The sequence below is a fragment of the Equus asinus genome, chromosome 13 (assembly GCF_041296235.1).
Source record: "Equus asinus isolate D_3611 breed Donkey chromosome 13, EquAss-T2T_v2, whole genome shotgun sequence".
In the NCBI taxonomy this organism is placed as follows: Eukaryota; Metazoa; Chordata; class Mammalia; order Perissodactyla; family Equidae; genus Equus; species Equus asinus.
The window spans coordinates 54,040,852-54,060,887 of record NC_091802.1 but is presented as its reverse complement, the minus strand read 5'-3'; the positions used below and the strand labels follow the sequence as shown (position 1 = coordinate 54,060,887).

The window sequence follows — 20,036 nt, the reverse complement described above, 5'->3', positions numbered from 1 at the left end:
CCTGAAAGACGATCCTTAGATTTCAAGTTCTGTGAGATGTGACGTGGGGGAGCAAAAACAGGGGTGTATTTGGGGTACACTGGTCAAGTTAAACAGGATAGTGAGTTGTTTCCTTCCAGATGCTAAAGGATCCCGTGGTTATTCGATAGACAGACAGACAGGATGCAGCTTTTCTCAAACTTGTTTAACCAAGGAGCCCTTTTCCCTGAGTACCGCTGCAGGGCTGTGTGCAGAGAAACGGTCTGGGGAACACTGCTGGGTGGCAGAGGGTCCCAGCCTGATTTCAAGGGGGTGCAGCCCAGCCAGTGTCTGCGCTCCCCTCCCATGCCCGCCTGCCCCGCAGTCCCCACATGCCGTGCTTTCTCCCCAGGAGTCAGTAAGATTGTGACAGTGGACGTGAAGGGGAACAGCCCTCTCTGGCTGAAGGTGAAGGACCTGGCGGAGGGCATGACCTACAGGTTCCGCATCAGAGCCAAGACCTTCACCTACGGGCCCGAGATCGAAGCCAACGTCACCACGGGCCCAGGAGAAGGTAGGGAGGCGATGGGGCGGACGCGGCAGCTGCTGCTCTCCCCACACAGCGTTCAGCCCCCCGAGCGGGAAGAGGGTGTCCAGAGCCAGGCAGGATCCTGGAGATGCAGAGATGAGCAAGACGGGGCCTCTGGTGGAGCTCGTGGGCTGGTGGGGACTGTACAGCCACAGGGCGAGGGGGTGCGGGGGGAGCTGGGGGCAGGAAGTGGGGGAGATAAAGGGGGGGCATTTAAAGGAGGTGATTCAGGAAGGCTTCCTGGGGTGGGGCATTCTGGAGTATTCTAAAGTGGGGGGGTGTCCAGGTATGAGGGAAGGCCGGGTGGGGCTACAGACAGTCGCCCGTACCAGCAGAGTGTTTCTCAAGGTGCTGCTGTCAGAACCCCTGGGATTCTTGTGATAAGTGCAGATTCTTGGGCCCCAGGAAATCAGAATTGCTGAGCATCTGCCTGGGAATGTGCATTTGATCAAGAGCTGCGGGTGGCTCTTTGGTACCCGCTGTGAGAACCACTGCTCTGGGGGAAAGAAGGGCATTGAGGCATGGGAAGATGACTCTGGCCAGGCCAGAGGCAGGGGTACCTGCCAGGCTGCATCCTTCCTGGGCAGAGGTGACCGAGGCCAGCATGGTTAGGGGGCAGGAGGAGAAAGGAGCAAGGCAGTTACAGGCCAGGCCATGTGCACTGGGCCTGAGGGAGGAGGGACGAAACCTGAGGAGCACTGATGCCCTGGACCAAAGTATAACAGCCAGAAGGAGGGGCAGGGAAGCGGAGGGGAGGGGAGCACTGCGCACCCCTCCAGGGAGGAAAGAGTGGCTCCATTTGGGTTTTGTGACATCTCTTGAGGTTGTCCTTGGGCTGGGGGACTTTTTCAGGGTGCCTGCAGTGGTTGAGGTTTAGTGCTCCAAAGACCCTGTCACCAATGCAGGATGTCCCCTCGTGAACACAAGAGCCACCTCCCAGGCCACTCGGCTCCCTCGCTCCCAGAGAAACGACACAACCCATCCCAAACTTGCCTTGAAATTCCTCCCCTCCTCCCCTCCTCCTCCCACTCCTCCCCCTCCTCCCCACCCCATCAGCCAGGCGTGGACAAGGCCTGCTCTCACCAGGAGGGAGGTGAGCCTGGCCTGGGGGCCTGCCTCTCCCTGCCCTCCCCTGTCCAGCCGGTTCTCCCTCCCTGCTGGTTCCGGCCAGCCGCTCTTCACTTTCTCTCTCTGAGCACTTTCTCCTCCCTGCCTCTTGCTCTGTGTGGAGCTGTCTGGCTCCTGGGCTCCCATGGAACAGGCTGCAGGAGGAGGCTTGCCCGGGAGCGGCCGCTCTGCCCTGCACCTGTCCCCAGCCCCTCCCAGCGCCGCCTCTCACCTGAGCCGGCTTCCTGGGGAAACAAAAGCAGGAAGAGAGCTGGCAGGGACACGAAGGGCTGAGCAGCGGCCTGGGGACAGGAGAGGGCCATCTGGAGGACAGGCTGTTCTAACCTGAGGCTTGAAGTGTCCCAGGCCGGGGGTGGGAGAGGGGGTGGCAGGAAGGGCAGAGGAGGTGGAAGGCCCCTGAGAGAGAACCGAGCTGCAGCCAGCAGGAGCGGGTGTGGAGGGCTCTGCAGGGGAGGACTTGCGCCAGGCGGCCTTTTCCCTCCAGGCCAGGCAACAGCTGGACGTGCTGGAAGCTTCTGGTCAAGGAGATGACAGTTCTTTCTCTCAGCCTTGAGTGCTGTCCTGTGCAGAAGGAGAACACAGGGTCCTGAGAGCCCCACCCCATCCCTCACACCTTCCTCAGGCTGTGTCCCGCACCCCCGATCCCTCAGCCACCCCTGCCCTATGCTGTAGGCAGGATGCTCCTTAGGGAAGGAGGGAGAGAGGAAGGAAGGAAACCAGGCCCTCCGAGCCCACAGCTTGGGACTGGACGTGGGCCGGGCACTGGGCTGCCAAGCTCTGACAATGAGTCTATGGCCTCTTGTCCAGCCTGCCAGCCCTCCTGGGCCCTGAGGATCTTCAGTCTGATGCTGGACTCCCGGCTTCTTTCCCAGTATGCCTCCACAGGGCCACCCCACGCTCACTTGGCCAGCAGTCACTCATCCAACTCACTCACTGGCTTGTTCCCTCATCCTATAAGCACATAAGAAGCACGTACTGTGTACCGGGCTCTGGGGATGCAGGGTTCCATGTATACTGGGGAACAGGCGTGTGGGTGACAGCATATGGGGTTGGGGCCCTGGGGACAGTGGGAGCCCTGAGGACAGGCACTGGCCTGCGCTGCAGGGCACCCTCAGTGAGAAGGGTCTCAGGACCATTGTAGGCAGGACTGGGTCACTCTTCTTCCTACAGAAGTAAACCCCTCTCTCCTGCCCCGGGCTAACAGGCCCATGCCCCGATGCACTTGCCGTGTCAGGAAAGCCTGCGGCTGGGCCCAGTCCATCCTCCCTCCTTTAGCAGTGAAGGCCCCAGGGCCTTCTGCAGTCCCAGCCTCCTCTCCGGCCTAGCCTTCTGGCCAATGCAGCTGGGCTGCGGGGACTTCAGGCAGGAGGTAGGGGGACAGAGCCATCACAGGCCAGGAGAGGAGATGTTGGGGGGCCCTTCAGCCCCTAAAAACCAACCCCTCTCTTGTTATGGGCCCTCTCTGCCATCATCACACCTCTACTGCTCCCTATGATGCAGCCCTTCAAGCCTTACATTTCAAAAGGCCCTTACAGTTGGGGAAACTGAGGCACCAGAGGGCTATGTGAATTGATCAAAGTCATCCATCTAACATGTTCTGGGCTGGAACCAGAAACCCAGGTCTCCTGACTCTGCTCCAGGGATCTTTCTGGCATCATGTACCTCTCCTCCTGCTCTGGAACTTGGAATGTGGGGGGACCCAGAATAGAATGCCATGGGTCTGGCAGTCCCAACCTGAGACTCATTCCTCAGGCCTCGGCACGTGCAAGGTTTCTGGGGCTGGTTTTGTCACGTAGTCCTTCCTCCTCAGCACAGGGAAACAGGCCGGGGGTCCATTCCAGCTTCTGTGGGTGCCCTGCCCACTGTGTGCTGTTCGCAGGTGCCCCGGGACCGCCTGGAGTGCCCATCATCGTGCGGTACAGCTCCGCCATCGCCGTCCACTGGTCCAGCGGGGACCCCGGCAGAGGGCCCATCACCCGCTACGTCATAGAGGCCAGGCCTTCAGGTACCCCCTGCCCCCCACTGAGCCGTCTCTCCCTCTGGAGGGACAGTCCACATCTCCCTCCTTCCCAAGTGGATGGGGGCGCTTATGTCACCATATGGAGGCACTGTGCTCCTCCAGGTGAAGCTAGCGGTGACCCCAGGGTGAGTGGGAAATGGGGAGTTGCACCCTTAGTTAAGGAACATCCAAGAGGCCCCCGAGAATGGCACTTAGCACCAGGTGGGGACCAACTCGAGTTGAAGATAATTGAAGAAGCCAGAGGAGACAAGAGTTGGGCTCCCATTGGTTAATCACCCGCGGCCTCCTCGCAACCCCTCTGACCAATGCCTGTAAGGAGGCCAGCTGTCCCCTGGAGACTCTAGCTGCCACCTTAAGCCCTGTCTCTGCCATCGTGACTGTCTTGGCATTTCCTATAACTGTACCACCTCTCCTGTCAAGCCTGAAATCGAATCACAGGAACTTCCAAAGCCATCAAGAGATGAGCGGCTGATAAGTCACTCCAGGGGGCTGCTCTCCGTGCTCCGGTTTCACAGTCACTGCGACACCTGCTCCTCCAGCTCCCCTTACCCCCAGGAGCCTTGGCCACCACCAGCTCCCTCCATTGCTAGGTTCCCAAGTTAATCAGAGGTGCCAGAGTCGGCGAGGGCTGAGGCTTGTTCTTGGTATTCCAGGGATCCGTGATTAGGTGATTGACGTTGAGAAAGAAAAAGAAGGACTTTGTTGCTCCAGCACGGACAGCAAATCATAATCATAGTGGGCAGTACCAGGCATCCCAGTAGCTAATAATTCTAATGGGGAGCATTGAAACATGCCAGTGACAGACTGTTAATACCCCGGGTAGCTGAGCGCTGATCATCTCAGTTGCAAATAGTTAATTCCAGTGATTCCAGAAAGCTGCTACCACTCCATCACTGCCTGGATTGCAGGCTAATCATTGCAGTCACAAATAGCTAATACATCTAGCAGCTCAGATCCAATGTGTAGCCAGAAGGTGTACACAAGCTTGGCTCTCTCCCTGCTCCAGATGGTCCTTCCCCAGCCCTCCCGGGCCGGCTGCTGAGTTGGCCAGGAGATGGACCACCGCGGGCTTCTCCCAACCAGGGCTGTGCCTGTTTTTTCCACCCAAGTTGGCCGACCGGGGTGCCAGGCTGTGGAATGTTGGCTCCGGAGTCCAGCACTGTTGATTTTCCATCAGTTCCCTGGGAGGCCCAGCATGGGACCTGGTGTTCTGGGTTTAGGGGCCGTGACTTGGTCCACTGAGGTGGAGTCAAGGACTGAGAGTAAGGGGAAGGACCAAGCCAGGACCCCCTGGAGGACGGGACACAGAGCAGTGCCTGAGGGCTGGCGATGGACAGAAGGCAGTGAGGAGGGGGCCGAGGGCGAGGGGGCTGTCCGGCCTCCCAGGGCTGTGTGAGAGCAGCCCACCGTCAGGGTGGGCATCTCCCCGCCTCCGTGCCCCTGCCTGGACATCCTCCCATCTTCAGGATGAGATTGCTCCTGTTGGCTCCCCTGCATTGCTTATGCTTCATGCCACGCAGAATTAACTAAACACACCCACTTCAATGAACTGAGAGCAGCCAGGCACTGCAGACCAGCAAGGGATTTACTCAAGGTTACCGCCCATGGAACCTGCCCCACACGTCAACTCCCCGGGCTGGAGGCCAGAGCCACAGTGTGACATTCCAGCAGCTTCTGGCCTGGTCCTGTCACCCTGGCCTCACCCTTTGTTTCTGCGTGGGGTGGAACGAGGCGGGTCAGACAGCAGCCAGGAGGCCCCAGCTTCTGGGAGACAGCAGGGTCCCAGCTGAGCCCATCCAGCCGGCACTGAATCAGCTGCTGATGGCGCACGGCACCATCCTGAGCACCTGCGGGGAGGTCAGTGCTGGGAGGAGACAGACAGCTCAGGGCTGAGACGCCAGCTCTGCCCCGTAGGGGGGTGCGGCCTTGGAAGAGGGTTCAGCAATCTCGGGCCTTGGTTTCCTCGTCTGTAACATGGGCGCAATGGTTCCTCCCTCTCGCCGTTGCTATGGGTGTGAAAAGTAAAGCCCTTGGAACCACGATGGTTGACGAGGAATGAGTGGTGCCGTTGTCTCATCATCATCATCATCGCTGTGACTGTCATTGAAGGCAAAGGAGAGCATCCAAAGTCACGGGAAGAAACTGGATTTGCGCCCCAATACTTAGATTTCGAGGCCTGCAGCACTGAAATGGGGCACGACACGCTGTGAAAAGGCCAGGGAAGAGAGGCTTGCATGCATGTGTTCAACGGCACCAGAGGACGCCTGGCCGGGTGCTGGGCTGCAAACGAGTTAACCCAGCAAGAGAGAGACGTGAGACAAAAAGGTGCAAGGGGTGTGAGGCAGGCACCCAAACCAGGTAAATCAGACAGAAGATGAGGCCAGGACTCAGGACCCCCAAGCCTTCTGTGAGGACAGCAGAAAGCAGACGGGGCCCCCATGGCCGCCTTCGCATTGGAGGGATCTAGACAGGAAGGATGGGAGGCGGCTTCAGCAGGTCCCACCTCACTCTCGGTCCAAAAGTCAGAAATGATGCTGGGGTTGTGGCGCCTCCACTAGAGTTCGTGACCTGGGTGGATCTCTAAAAAAAATATATAGGGGGCCGGCCAGGTGGCATAATGGTTAAGGTCGTGTACGCCACTTCAGCACCCTGGGGTTTGCGAGTTCAGGTCCTGGGTGCAGATGTATACACCGCTCATCAAGCCATGCTGTGGCAGCATCCCACACAGAAGAACTAGAATGACTTACAGCTAGGATATGCAAGTATGTACTGGGGCTTTGGGGAGAAAAAAAAAAGAGGGAGATTGGCAACAGATGTTAGCTCAGGGCCAATCTTCCTCACCAAAAAAAGCATACCAAAAAAACCATAAGTGGTATGGAAAACAAGCAAAATCCACCAGCCCCAGGGAAGGGCCATGCTGGAGCCTGGGAGCAGCCTGTGGGCCGAAAGCAGCACTTAGTGGAAGGAGTTCAGAAACAGACCAAGAACGATGTGGTGGTGAGGGGGAGGCAGGAGGAATGGCAGGGGTGCGCTGGTGGGAATTTGTCCATGGCAGCAACAGTCTGGAGGACCCACGGGCTGTGACCTCGCTGGAATGGAAGACCTGGGAGCTCAGCCAACTGAGGTCCTTCTAAGACTTCTGGACCCCTGGCCTACGTGAAAATGGGACCTGACCAGGGCCCAGGGTGGCTTGATGCTCCGGTTGCCAGATCAGCCCCTGCACTGGCAGAAGCAGGAAGACTCACCCTCTTTCCGAGGGCTGAGCCAGCCCCATTGGCCCTACACAGAGCATCCGGCCAGGGTCCCTTCCCAACCTCCCAGCCTCCCCATCAACATTGTGGACGCCACTGGGCCCTGGCAGGCACCTGCCTGTTCTCTTGCATAGACAGCACGCTCACCATTTCTTCTGAATCAAGTGAGAGGGAACTATGTCCCAGGGTGGGCAAGAGCCAGAGGACCACAGACAAAGCGGGCAGGCCGGAAAGGAAAGTCAGGAGCTCAAAGGACAGGGGTGGCTGGAACAGCATGGGTGGAGGACAGACAGGGACCCCTCCTAGCCTCTCTGGGCCCTCTCTCTCCTCAGGTCTCTGCTCCTGAGCATGGAGGGAGCTGAGGAGGGGCCCCCTCAAATCCACGCAACTTAGCCACACCTTCTCAGGTGGCCCCCGTCCCTCCTGCAGCAGCTATTAAAAAGCCCTCTTCCTTTCGTCTGGAGCCACTGCTGTAGACGTTTAGAATAGGAACGGAGATCGGGAAAATGGGGGCCTGGATAAGTCTGGGATATGTTAAAATCTTAGCAGCCGCTTAAAATCGTGCCGACCAGCACTTTCTAATGCCACGGAAACCGATTTGCAGAGTCCATCTATGCCAGAGCAAAAATGGGCAGTGTCTTTCTCCAGGTGGTGGTATCGGGTTGATCATTACAGTATTTTCTGCATATTATACATTTTTTAACATTTTACAGGTGTTTTAATAAAAAGTATAAAAAGGGCGTCAAATACTCCAAAAAGACATCTTTCAAAAAAATATCTCCTGAGGACCTACTGGGTGCCCAGCCCTGGAGAGTAGGTGTTGACGGGACACTAGACAGCCCTGCTTTGGGGAGCAGCATTTAGGACGGGGTGGGGGGTCCCCCTCACGGGTGTCTCCTTGTCTGTGCTCCTGCAGACGAGGGGCTATGGGACATCCTCATCAAAGACATCCCCAAGGAGGTGACCTCGTACACGTTCAGCATGGACATCCTGAAGCCAGGCGTGAGCTATGACTTCCGGGTCATCGCCGTCAATGACTACGGCTTTGGCACCCCCAGCGGCCCCTCCCAGTCTGTGCCAGGTACTGGCCTGGGGGGTGAGGGATGAGAGGGGGCCCTCAGGAAGAGCCTGTGGCAGAGGTTGGGCGGTGGGGAGCGGGGCGAGGCAGCAGACAGCAGAATCACTGGGTGGGGACCAAAACGCAATGTGCTCTCAGTTCTCCGCCGCTGTGAGCCCCAGCCCAGGGGCTGAGTCAGCTTTCAACTCCGGAAGAAGCTGGGGGCCATGGGTCTTTTGGGTTCCTTTTCAAGGTCTCCAGAAGCCCTGGGCAGGGGGCCCAGTGGGCTCATGGACCAATCAGTGGGCCCAAGACAAGAGCCTCCGTGAGCTCATCACCCAGGAGATTCCAGGGCGCCAGGCCATAAACTGCACGTTTCCATAGAAACCGCCCCCCAAAACAGACAGGGTCAGCAGCCTGTGGAGCAGGCTTCCTGGACCTGACTGAGCAGCACCCCAGGCCGGGGGGCAGACGGGTAGGATGGCCATCCTTCCCTATCTTCTCTCCTCATCCTCCCACCCAGCATGTCTCAGGGCTCATACAGGACAAACATATCGAAACCCATGACCCCAAATCTAATCGCAAACCACTTTTCATACTAAGCTCTCTTCCGTCAGGGCAGAAATATAACTCAGAATTTCTGCTCGCTGGGTGAGTTTCAGAAACCCAGCCGCCTCCCTCCTCCCACACGCTTTCACCCTTGCCCAGATTGATAGCACCGAATCGTGGGAAATAAACACTTCAAGACTCAAAGAGGTGGGGCCGGCCCCGTGACTGAGTGGTTAAGTTCACGCACTCTGCTTCGGCGGCCCAGGGTTTCGCTGGTTCGGATCCTGGGCGTGGACATGGCACTGCTCATTAGGCCATGTTGAGGTGGCATCCCACATGCCACCACTAGAAGGACCACAACTAAGACACACAACTATGTACTGAGGGGATCTGGGGAGAAAAAGCAGAAAAAAAAAAAAGAAGATTGGCAACAGTTGTTAGCTCAGGTGCCAATCTTTAAAAAAAAGAAAAAAGACTGAAAGAGGAGGGCCAGCCCCTGGTCGGGTGGCAGCATGGATTGGTACAGCTGGGTGCAGAAAGCACAGTACAGGGGGTCTCTGAAAGAAGGGGAGCCCTACCTGGAGGAGGCATTTTAAAGACCCGCTCATGTCCACCCACCCAACTCCCCCCACTTTCTGCTACCAGAAAAAGATTGGTCCCAACTGAACCTGGGGAGAAAGTCTCCCAGGCCTACTACAGGCCAGAGAAGCACCTTTCCAACATAAATCTGGATCCGCCTATAGAGGTAGCCCCTAGGCCATGGGCAGCAAGGGAAAATAGCAAGCATACCGCCACTCCTCCCTCCTGTGTCTTCAGCAGACATCACCAATCGATCCCAGCACTCTTTCCTATTGAGTTCGGAGGCAACCTCAGAACTCTTCTCAAAACAGCCCTCCAGGCAGCCCTTTACCTGTTGATCAGAGCTAGCACTTGAGATGAAACTGTTCCTACCAACCTGGTCTTAGGTGCTACCTCATTCAGAGGGCACAGCCTCGCCTACCCATAAACTGTGACAGCAGGTGGTGGGGTCCCAGCAGGAGCAGGAGGTGGGGAGGCAGGATGGGACTGAGCACTGTGGACCTGACACCCCTGTTCATGTTCCAGCCCAGAAAACCAACCCATTCTACGAGGAGTGGTGGTTCTTGGTGGTCATTGCCCTCGTCGGCCTCATCTTCATCCTGCTTCTGGTGTTTGTGCTCATCATTCGAGGCCAGAGCAAGAAGTATGCCAAGAAGACAGACTCGGGTGAGCTGGCACCAAAGCCCTGCTGGCTGGACGGGACTTTCCTGGGTCTGCCTCCCTTTTGGTGAGGGTGGAGTGGGGGAGTCTCTCTTTCCTGGAAATGCACCTGGTCTGGTAGGTGGGGCAGCCTAGGGTTCCTACACACCATCTCCATCTCCTATTTCGGTTTCAACTCTAACAAAAGAAAGAGGGGGCAGCCCAGCCAGGTGGGGGAGGGGAGGCCGCCTGGGCCGACGGGATGGGGTGAGTGACTGGGTGTCAATCCCCCCCAGGGAGCAGTGCCAAGTCGGGTGCCCTGGGCCACGGGGAGATGATGAGCTTGGATGAAAGCAGCTTTCCTGCCCTGGAACTCAACAACCGGCGGCTCTCCGTCAAGAACTCCTTCTGCCGAAAGAACGGCCTGTACACCAGGTAAGGAGCTCTCTGCGTGGGGGACCAGCAGATGGAGGTTTGGGGGCCAGCAGTGCCCGGGGTGTGGAGAACTCTTGGGAGGGCAGCAGAGCAGGAAGTGCCCCCTTTGGCCTCACCCTGTCCTGGAAACAGCGTTCGAGCTCAGGGCCTGGGGTTGGTCCACAGGCAGCCACGGCAGAGCCCAGGACGCACGACCAGGGGCTGGAGGCTGCAGCCTGGGCGGCGGGCCCGCTAGGGAGAAAGTCACAAGGAAGTGGGTACAAAGGGTTTCTGTCAATGGCACCAGATTGCCAATAACTTGCACAATTTTGCAAACCAACCTACTGCTGTTTGGAGCCCGCTGCTCCTGGTAACAGCCTGATGCTGTGATTGTCACTTGCCCAAAGGGGAGGTGGGCCCAGTGAAGACAGGCTGGGCAGACACACGCGAGTGAGAGGCGCTGGGAGTTCCCCCCCTCCCCCCGATTATTGCTTATGCCCTCCCTTCCCTCCTCACAGTTCTGGAAAGAAAGGGCCCTCCGAGTGTAGGCACCCTCTCCCCAGGTCCTTACTCACACCTGTTGTAGCTGCAGAACAATTTTCTCCTGCCCGTCTCCCCACCCCCGAGTCAGCCCTCTCAGCATTGTCCCCAAAGGACAGCATCTGAGAGCAGCCAACCAAGAAAGGTCCAGGCCGGCTGTGCTCCCAGCTCCTACTTTCTCCTTACTTCTCTCCAACCCCAGACCCTTCCTAGCCCCACTCCCTGTGGCCAGCCCGGCTGCCCACTTCCAAGGGCAGGGGCAGCTGCTGGGGCCCACCTGACCTTCACCTGATGTGACTTGGCAGTTTTATGCTCCCGGGAGTTCGAGAGACACTGGGGGCTGTGGCCCGGGAGCACGTTCTCCGGCCTCAGCCCTTTTAACATTCCCACCTCATCGGAGGTGCCCGTAGGGGGTTGGCCTCTCCCAGGCGCAGCTCACAAAGCTTCTCTCTGTCTGGTCCTGGAGGGAAGTGGTGCTGTGTGTGTTCATCAGGAGGACAGAGGGAGGGGGCACAGGCCGGGAGGCCGAGCTCTCATCTCCCGCCAAAGCCAGCTTTCCAAAGAAAGAGCCATTTGAGGCCGCCATGGCCGGCCCAGCATGGCCACCACAGCCTCGCCAGGCTGGCTCCAGGGCCCTGCCACATGGGACAAGGGGGCGTTTCACCCACAGCCTGGCCTCGTCTGCCTCTCACGCCCACAGTGTACACACACCGCGGCCCTGTGTGTCCTCTACACTGCTGTGTATACACAGAAATCTGTTTGACGCCAAACCTGCCCCAGGCTCTGGGTGACCCAGCCACGGCGACACCGTCAGCCTCCCCCTCTCCCTGCATGTCCCCAAGACAGCTTTAGCCTGGCTCCCCGTTTTCGCCCTCCTCTTGGTGTCGTATATTTGCCTATCTCGTCTATGTGAGGCTGCTGCTACTACTGTTATTGTTTTATTTTCAAGTAGTTTAAAGATGTGGCTCTGTTGATGGGAATAAAATCAGTGCAGATATAGGACAAGAGGCTGGAGGCGGGAGGGGGGGTCTTGTGACATCTTCCCAGGCCCCGGGATTGTTCTCAGAGCAGCATCTCTGCAGCAAACCACTGCCGGCCCCTGCACGGGACAGCTGGGGTCCAGAGCCCCAGTTCCAGAAACGCTTCCTGGGGCAGGCAGGGCAGGTCTCAGGGCTTCAGGACGTTGACAGTGCCCCCCTCACACCCTGTTGTGAGGAGATACAAACAGGGCAGAGCCGTGCAGGCCCCCAGCCACCTGCCCAGCTCCCCCGGAGTCTGCCCAGCCGCCAGTCTGTAGGCACCACGGCAGGCAGAGGGCCCGAGGCGCCGTCCTGGGCGTGTGTTCTGATGACTCAGAGCCAGGCTCTCACTCGCCAGTGCACAGCTTTCCCCAGGGCTGAGTCGGTAAAGGTAGGGTGTGACTTAGCCCGCGGAAACATTTCTGGTCTCGAGCAGGGCGCGAGGGAGGGAGGCGGTGGTCCTCCTTTTTCTCCCCAAGCTTCGTGTTAATTCTGTAAAGCTCACTTTGTGAGTTTCGAGTTCGTCTCCAGGGCAGGTGTCCAGCCTCCCATGAGATGCTGATTCAGGAGGTCTCAGTGGGGCTCAGAACTGCTTCACTGCCGAGTAATCCCAACCCCTGAGGTCGTGGAGCCACAAGGGGAGAAGCGAAGTGCTGCACCTCCCCCCCCCCCAGTTTCCCTGGAGCTGCTCAGGAGGTTGGTTTGGCACCTTTGGCACCCTGAGCCTTCCCCACCCCCAGGCGGGGCCTCCAGCCCAAGGCCTGGGCCTGTGGAGAACAGACGCGGGAAGGAGGAACGTAGGATGGAGAGTCTGAGAGCCTGTCCCCCTCCAGGCCTCGCGGGCGTCTCTCCGGCCAGGGGAGGCCGCTCTGAGGGAGGCCGTCTCTCAGCCTCACCCCACTCTCTCCAGGTCTCCTCCTCGGCCTAGCCCGGGCAGCCTCCACTACTCCGACGAGGACGTCACCAAGTACAACGACCTCATCCCAGCAGAGAGCAGCAGCCTGACGGAGAAGCCCTCCGAAATCTCCGACTCTCAGGTGAGGGCAGGAGGGCCGGGTGCCCTGGAGAGGGGAGTGGAGCAGCCCCCATCACATGGGCTTCCTTCCCTCCTTTCCTTTATGGGACCGTAGAGACCACGGGACCCCAGGAAACTGTCCAGAAATCATACACGGGCCAGCTGCCACCTCCCCAGCTCTGCTCAGGGTTTGCACCCAGGGGTCATGGGGTCCCCAGAACCTTGATCACATAAGATCCCCCAAGAGCCTGGTCCTCTGGACTTGCAGGAGTCGCCCCTCGTGCTCAATCGCTCAGTAACTATGGCCTGCAAAGGAGAGTGACGGCCAGGAGAGGGAGGGGGGCACAGCAGCCCTGCTCTGCCAGAGCCCCAAGGACTGCTAAGCTTAGCTAGTCAGGGTCAGAATGAGCTCCAGAAACAGAGGGCCAGGTGCCCCGGAGCCCCGAGGATGGGAAGCAGTGTAGACCGTGGAGGTGTTAAGCTTTGGAGGTTTGGACCTGATCTGAATTATGGCTCTGCAGTCTATGGGCCGGGGCATCCTGGGTGTGGGAGATAACCTCTTTGAGCCTCAGTTTCCCCATCTGTAGAACAGGCAGGGACAATGATAGGCTCTCTCGTGGGGCACTGGGGAGGTCAGGCACAGAGAAGTTTAGCACAGGGCCTGGCACACAGCACCCCTTCAATAGATGTTGGTTCTCACGTAAAGAAGGGGACGGTGCCTCTGGGAGCTGCAGGGCTGTAGAGAGGCTGCCATCAGGTGGGCCACGTGGACACTCCATCCCAGGCTATGGGGAGAGGGGCTGAGTGCGTTCCACCGAGGTGATCTTGCAGCCTCCCCCCAGCCTCTCAGCCTTGGCCAAGCCCGGTGGCTGCCAGGGAAGGCGCCACAAAAGGCCACGTGTCCCACACCCTGGACCTTTCTGCCCAGTTCTGGGAGAGGACGAGGAGTAGGAGGCACCAGCAGGGAGCAGGGCTGTCAGCCGAGTAGGAGGCGCCAGCACGCTGGGCTCTGGTTGCGGGCCCCGTGGATGAGGGCCTCTCGCCCGCTGCTGTTTTGTTCGGCTCCAGGGTTACTGATGGGCTTGGCAGAGCCGAGAAGGCTGGAGCTAACACCCCAGCACAGAGCTGGCAGAGACAGAGACCCCAACTTAGCCTGGCTTACACAGGGACGCACATGATTCAGGTTATGGCATCTTGTTGTATTTAACTCTTTGCAGCCACATACATACTGGGGACTTACAAGGCCATGCTTCCCTGAAGCATGGTTTTTCTTTCCTTCTCCCCAAAGATGGTGATGAGCAGTTAGAGTTTAGGCATTTGAGGTAAAACTTGTAAAGATGATGGGACTCCCTCTGCCCATGGGGCTGGAACAAAGGGCTCGTTAAGCCATACTTCCGTCTTCGGAGAGCAAAGGTGGCAGCCAGCGGAAGGGACTCCCTGCGTTCCTCTGGTCAGCCTCCCTTGACCTTGTGCAGAGGGCATTACTGATCCGCCCTCACTGGCTGGGCACCGACCATCCAGGGAGTACGCCCTCAGAGCGCAGAAGCTATTGCCCAGCATCTCCGGAGCTTTTGGTGGCCATCCCCGTGTGAATCTGGAGTACCCTCACACAGGACACAGAGCTGGTCTCCGAGGCCACGCCAGGACCCCAGCCTTGAAGAAGTTGCTGGGAGAAGACTCCCCATCCTGAGACTGGGGCAGATGGAGTGCCCGGAATCCTCCGCTTAGCCGTTGGTCTCATTTGTTCAAAACAAGCCCATCACTTGAACACTGTTTCCATAGCAACCTGGAGTCAGTCACCCCAGGAGCAGATACTCCAGAGAGAGGAGGCTTCCCGGTTCCAGAAGTCACTTGTCACAGCAGAATGCCCACGCTCGGTTCTGGGGGCAGTGGACTGCAGCCCAGGCCTGGAGCTCAGCTATAGAGTTTGGCTGGTTCAGGGTTTGCTTTGGGGCCGGGATGGGTTGACTTGGGTTATTTACTCTGAAAGCTGAGTCCCACGGAGGCAGGCACTTGTGACAGTTCTGATCACTGTTGCATCCCAGCATCCTGCATGGCGCCTGGCACACAATCCCTCTGTACATATATATGGAAGGCATGTAGGGTCACTGGGGAACCAAGTCAAGCTGAGCAGACTCAAGACCAAGGATGGTCAGCAGGATAGAGAAACAAAGATTCATGGTTATAAAGTCACTCCTTTTGACCAACATCAGAACTCACACATTCAAAGACATGTGGCCCTTCAAAGTAACATGGATGACAGCAGCCACACCCCCGGGGGCTGTGCTCAGCATCCCCCATGCCTCACCACCTTGGAGCATCACAGTGACCCTCCGAGGCAGGCATGAGTGTCATCTGTTTTGTACAGATGGGGATACTGAGGCTTAAGCAAGTTGGCTCAGGTCCAACAGCCAGAAAGTGCAAACCCAGAATCCAGGCTTCCAAGCTGTGGAGCCACACCCCATACACAAGCCTTCTGATGGCAGAGCCCTGCTCAGCCCCTCGGTCCTACCCCTGTCCTGTTGCTGGTGATGTTGCCCTCATGGCAGACCTTTCTGGAAAGGCCTTCAGAACCAGCTGATGAAACACTCTTGAGAACAAGTAACTGTGGATTTTCTCAAAAAAAAAACAACTCTAACCATCTTCAGAGGATAAAGACAGACGCTCAGAGGAAAGTGCTACAGACACAACAGTTGTTGCCGAGAGATGCTCAGCAGCGTTGGGCAGTGGACCACTGGGGTGACCGTGCAGCCCCGCCAGAGGGCTGCTCTGAGGGCAGACGCTCCCGTGAAAGCAGCAGCAGTGTCGTGGCTGGTGCACGGCCCCAGGCTTGAGTGCCAGCTCCACCCCTACTGTCTCTGGGATGGGGTGTCCTTCACAGCCCTCACCCACACCACGCAGAAAGAAGTCCCGTCCTTCCAAAGGGCTGTGACAAGGAAGACGTTAGGGAGATGGAGTCATCACGGGAGCCTGGGAAAGGCAATCAGGTCACATGTTCACTCTGGAATTGTTCTCGAAAACCAGGCCGTGGGCTGTGAGGCCACTGCAGCTAGTCGTGGATTCAGGAGGATTTGCTGGAGCGTTGGCGTCTTCAGCCATGAAAGAGCCAGGGAAGACCTTGAGAGCATTCAGCTGTCAGCCACCCTTGTCCCCACAGTCCCGGGGTGCTGATAAGCTGGGCCATTGTTAAACGTTTCATTGTTAAAATGTAAGATTGCTTCCATTACCTGTTGGCAGGAGCCACCACCCAGAGCCCCTAAGTGTCCCCAAGAAGACCCCAGCAGACTGCTCCGTGATTCTGCAAATACGGGGTTATACCTGGTTCAGCAAGGGGATGGCAGGACCCTGCTTCTGCCAGAGGCCTCTCCTCTGTGCCTCTGGGGTCAAGTTGGAGTTTGAGCCTTAACAGCTCAGGAGGCCTGGATGTCAGGGTGGTGAGGGCAGCCCCGGCGGGTGGGGCAGGGGGCAGGTTCAGACTCCTCAGGGCTCATTTCTTGAGCCTGTACTCTGAGGACATAGAGGTGATGGAGATATGGCCCTGCCTCCCGGGAGCTCCCCGTGGGCTGGAGGGGACAGACTTGGAGACAGAGCTGCTGGCCTTCCTCTTGTTCCAAGCATAAATAAGTAAATCCTGTTACCACTCAGCCGCTCGACCATGCATCAGTGTCTGGAGTGTAGGGCCTTCACCACTGTGACTTTCAATTTGGGGTTTATGGTGGAGGCCACTGTCGGTCCTCCTGTCCCTGTTAGTGTCTAGAAAGGCATATCCCTAAGGGTCAGCAGCCATGCAGGCCGGTCCCTCAGTTTCAGCTGCTCTGGAGAATGACCGCCTGTCTTTTTGAAGTGCCCCTCCCCCCAGGTCCTCTGAGAGTGAATTTTGCATATGCTGCCTGGTTTATATCCTAAGTCAGACCACCCAAAACTCACTCCCCCAAATTGGCAGAAATCTGCCCAGCTGTTTCTCCTTGTTATGGTAATAAACAAAAAGTCCACGTTACTCGTAAACAAACACACGTGACACGATCTGAGAAAGGCCATGACGGGCGCTGTGGGTAAAGGCTAGAGGTGGTAGGGGGTGAGCTGGCTCTCCCCAGGGGGCACAAGGGTGGGGGTGGGGGCTGTGCCTGGAGGGGTAATGGAGAAGGGAGTCCCTGACAGGGGGACACACAGAGGCTGAGGTTTAAAGAGCCCGTGGCTTGTTGGACGGAACTTCTGAAAACAAAGCAGGCCTGCCTTCTAACTTCATTTCAAAGTGAGAACCCAAGTTTGGTAGAAAAATCACGCAGTTATCACTCAGGAAAATCTCAACGGAGAAATTCCAAGCCAATGGCAGGCCTCTTCGAATCAATATTCAGTTCTTTGTGGCATCCTGGGCAGCCCCTCTTAGCTCATTAGAACGGAATTAAGCGTACGTGAAAAAGTAAGAAAATACAGAGGACAAATGAGAGTCCATATAAGATTTATTGAGCACCCAGTCATAACAGTGAACATCCGTGGAGCCCTTACCAGGAGCCAGGAATGACTCTAAGGATTGTTCCAGAACAGCACCACTGAGTCCTCAGAGGCCCCTGGGAGGCCCGGTGACGTTATAGCTGTTTTCAGGTAAAGACAAGGAGAAGGGAGTGTCCAGGAGCCCCCACAATGAGCCCAGGCCCCACCTCTGGGCCCCCTACACACCAGCTGGCCACCACACACAGGTCGGGCCCTTTGTGGCATCTGGGAGGGGTGAGCTCTGGTTTTGCCATCCATGGAGCCCATTCATTCCTTCCTTGTCGCATTGATTCAACAACCTTTCCTTCTGCGCCCCCTGAACAGTACAGGCACTGTTCACATATGGCGACTGCAGTGGTGAGCAGGCCCGGCTCTCATGAATGTTCCATTATGGTGTGTTATGATCTATGGGGGAAGACCACATGTGCACAAATAATCACGTTTTCATTTCTTATTAAAATATTATGGTAGCACTGTAAGTAACTTCAGGAGGAGAGTGAGGACAGATCGAGCACTGTGAGGAGTCCCAAGGAAGGTCACATCCTCCCAGAGGCTCACTGAGGGCTGCCTGGAGGAGGTGGCTGGGCCTGGAAGTGTGAGCATGGAAGCGAGTAGTGCGGGTTTGCATTCAGCTGAGTGGTGGGGGTGGCCTGTCAGCGCCCTCCCTCTGCTGAGTGTCTCCGATCTTGTTTCAGGGTTTGCCTCTTGTCCTCAGGTTAGGCCAGGCATCTAATAGATTCAGCGACATCCATCTCCTGCTTCTCCTTACCCTGACCCACACAGGCCGGGGAGGCCCAAGCTTGTGCCCAGCTAGAGAGATGCTGCAGGCAGGGCAGAGAGAGCCCAGGGAGGGGAGGCGAAGCTTCACCTTGGGCACGTGCTATGTGGCAAGTTCTGCGCTTTACACATTCTCAGTTAACATCTAACGGTCCCACCATGCACGTGGGAGGACCCCCATTTAACAGCTGGGGAAACTGAGGTTCAGAGAAGTCAAACAGCAGGCCTTGGTCACAGAGCTCAGAACTGCAGGCAGCAAGGATTCAAATCAAGGTCCAGCCGGCTTTGAGGGCTGCGTCTGCTGCCGCCTGGCCTTGCCCAGCTCCTGGGCACAGAGGGGAGATGGAATGAGAGAGGCCATAGCTGACCCCGACCCCACCCCCTACCCCAGTGACCTCCTGGGAAGCCCCTGACCACAGGCATCTCTGACAGCTGAGGGCAGGCGCACATTGGCTGTCACCTGACCTGTAAGGGCACAGTTAGCACACGTGACATCGTGTCTGAGGTGACGTTTTTCAAAGGACATTCCTGGGAGATTTCAGCTGTTTTAGCTCAGGGAGCCCAGAGCCCTGATAAAGTTGTGCCTCAAGGGGTTGTCCAGTGAGGGAGACACTTAGCACGTGCCCCCACCCCACCTCTAATCCCCAGGAGGCTGCAGGCCCTGCAGGAGAGGCCCGGCTGGCGTCCAAGGGGACCAGTGCACAGCTGGGCTTCAGACTGGACTCAGTGCAGACGAGGGAGGGACTCCAGACGAGGGAGGGGCTCCAGCTTCCAGCTCCGAAGGAGCTGCACGGGGTGACCTCCTGTCATTTGGGGCAACACATTCCTGCCAGACTTTGTGAGAGTCAACAGGATGAGGGCGCCGTGCCTGGTCCCAGGGTGTCAACACGGGTCCTCAAGCCCAGGACAGCACCCACCCCATCGTCCACTGAGCCTGGTGCAAGAGTCCCTGCCTCTAGAAACGAACAGAAAAGCAAAAGGCTTTCCGTTGCTCCTTCTTTTGTTTGGGTCTTTTCTCCGGGGCCCTCCCTTTCCCTAGTCCCCTCCCGGCTCCCATTGCCTGGCCTGGAGTCTGCACCCCGGCTCCCCAGACCCCGTAATTGCTGATTGAGTAGCTTTGAGGAGCTGTTAAGAGGCCCGGGAGCTGAAGCAGTCGCCTGATTGCCTGGCGGCCTGGCGGGACTGCCCGTGAAAGGCCCCCTTTGTGCTGGGCAGTTACTGGGAAGCTGCATTCAATTACCCAGGCCGGGGAGAGCTGAAAGCCTGAATGGGAGCCCCTGCCTGCCCCCGCCCTCTCCCCCCCCAACCCCGGCTTTCTTTCTTCTCTTCTCACCCCACCCCCACCCAGAAAAGAAACAGATGTTCACGGAGATGGAGGCGGGAGAATTGTGGCTGATGCAAAGACCCCCTCCTTTGGCTCCGGAGAGCTTGGGGGAGGGGACAGACTCTAACTTCCCTGCCCCTCCCGCAGCGCTTTGCAGCTTTGTTTGGGGACTGTGATAATTTGGATGAATAAATAGGCTTTGGGATCTCCGCCCCCAGGAGGGCCACAGAGACCCTTTCCCCATCCCGTCTTGCCTCACTCTGGGCAAGGGGATTGGGGGGACTGGAGCTGAACGTTCTTCTCCCTTCCCAGCTGTCTGAGTACTGTCAGCCTCCCCCATTCCCTGACCCCTTCTGATCCCTCCTAGGGGGGCTTCCAGGCCCCCTCCCACTCAGCCCCACCCTCTTCTCTCCCTAATAATGCCTTTACAGCATTCTCTCACGTTAGCTCACTTTACCCTGTGCACTGCAGAGATCTATGCCTTTTACAGACAAGGTACTGAGGCTCAGAGAGGCCAAGTCATGGGTCCAAACTTACTCAGCTGGTAAGGGACAGAGTTGGAACTTCTCTGTGCCACGGTCACTTCCTACCCGAGACTCATTCACTCTGAGATGGGCCTGCACTGACTTGGGGATTCCTCCCCAAGTCTGAAGCCAAAGTTCTAGAACCTCTCGCATTGGTGTTGG

At 57.6% G+C, this 20,036-nt stretch overlaps 1 protein-coding gene across 3 annotated transcripts in view; it reads left to right on the top strand.

The window, feature by feature from the left end:
* SDK2 (sidekick cell adhesion molecule 2) overlaps positions 1–20,036 on the top strand; it is a 277,315-nt gene that overhangs the window by 250,247 nt on the left and 7,032 nt on the right. For all 3 annotated transcript variants that reach the window (XM_070483542.1, XM_070483541.1, XM_070483543.1), the window contains 6 exons: positions 371–532; positions 3,555–3,680; positions 7,863–8,027; positions 9,657–9,797; positions 10,067–10,205; positions 12,654–12,780. In XM_070483542.1, coding sequence (XP_070339643.1) covers positions 371–532; positions 3,555–3,680; positions 7,863–8,027; positions 9,657–9,797; positions 10,067–10,205; positions 12,654–12,780 — 860 coding nt within the window. The remainder of the gene's footprint in view (positions 1–370; positions 533–3,554; positions 3,681–7,862; positions 8,028–9,656; positions 9,798–10,066; positions 10,206–12,653; positions 12,781–20,036) is intronic.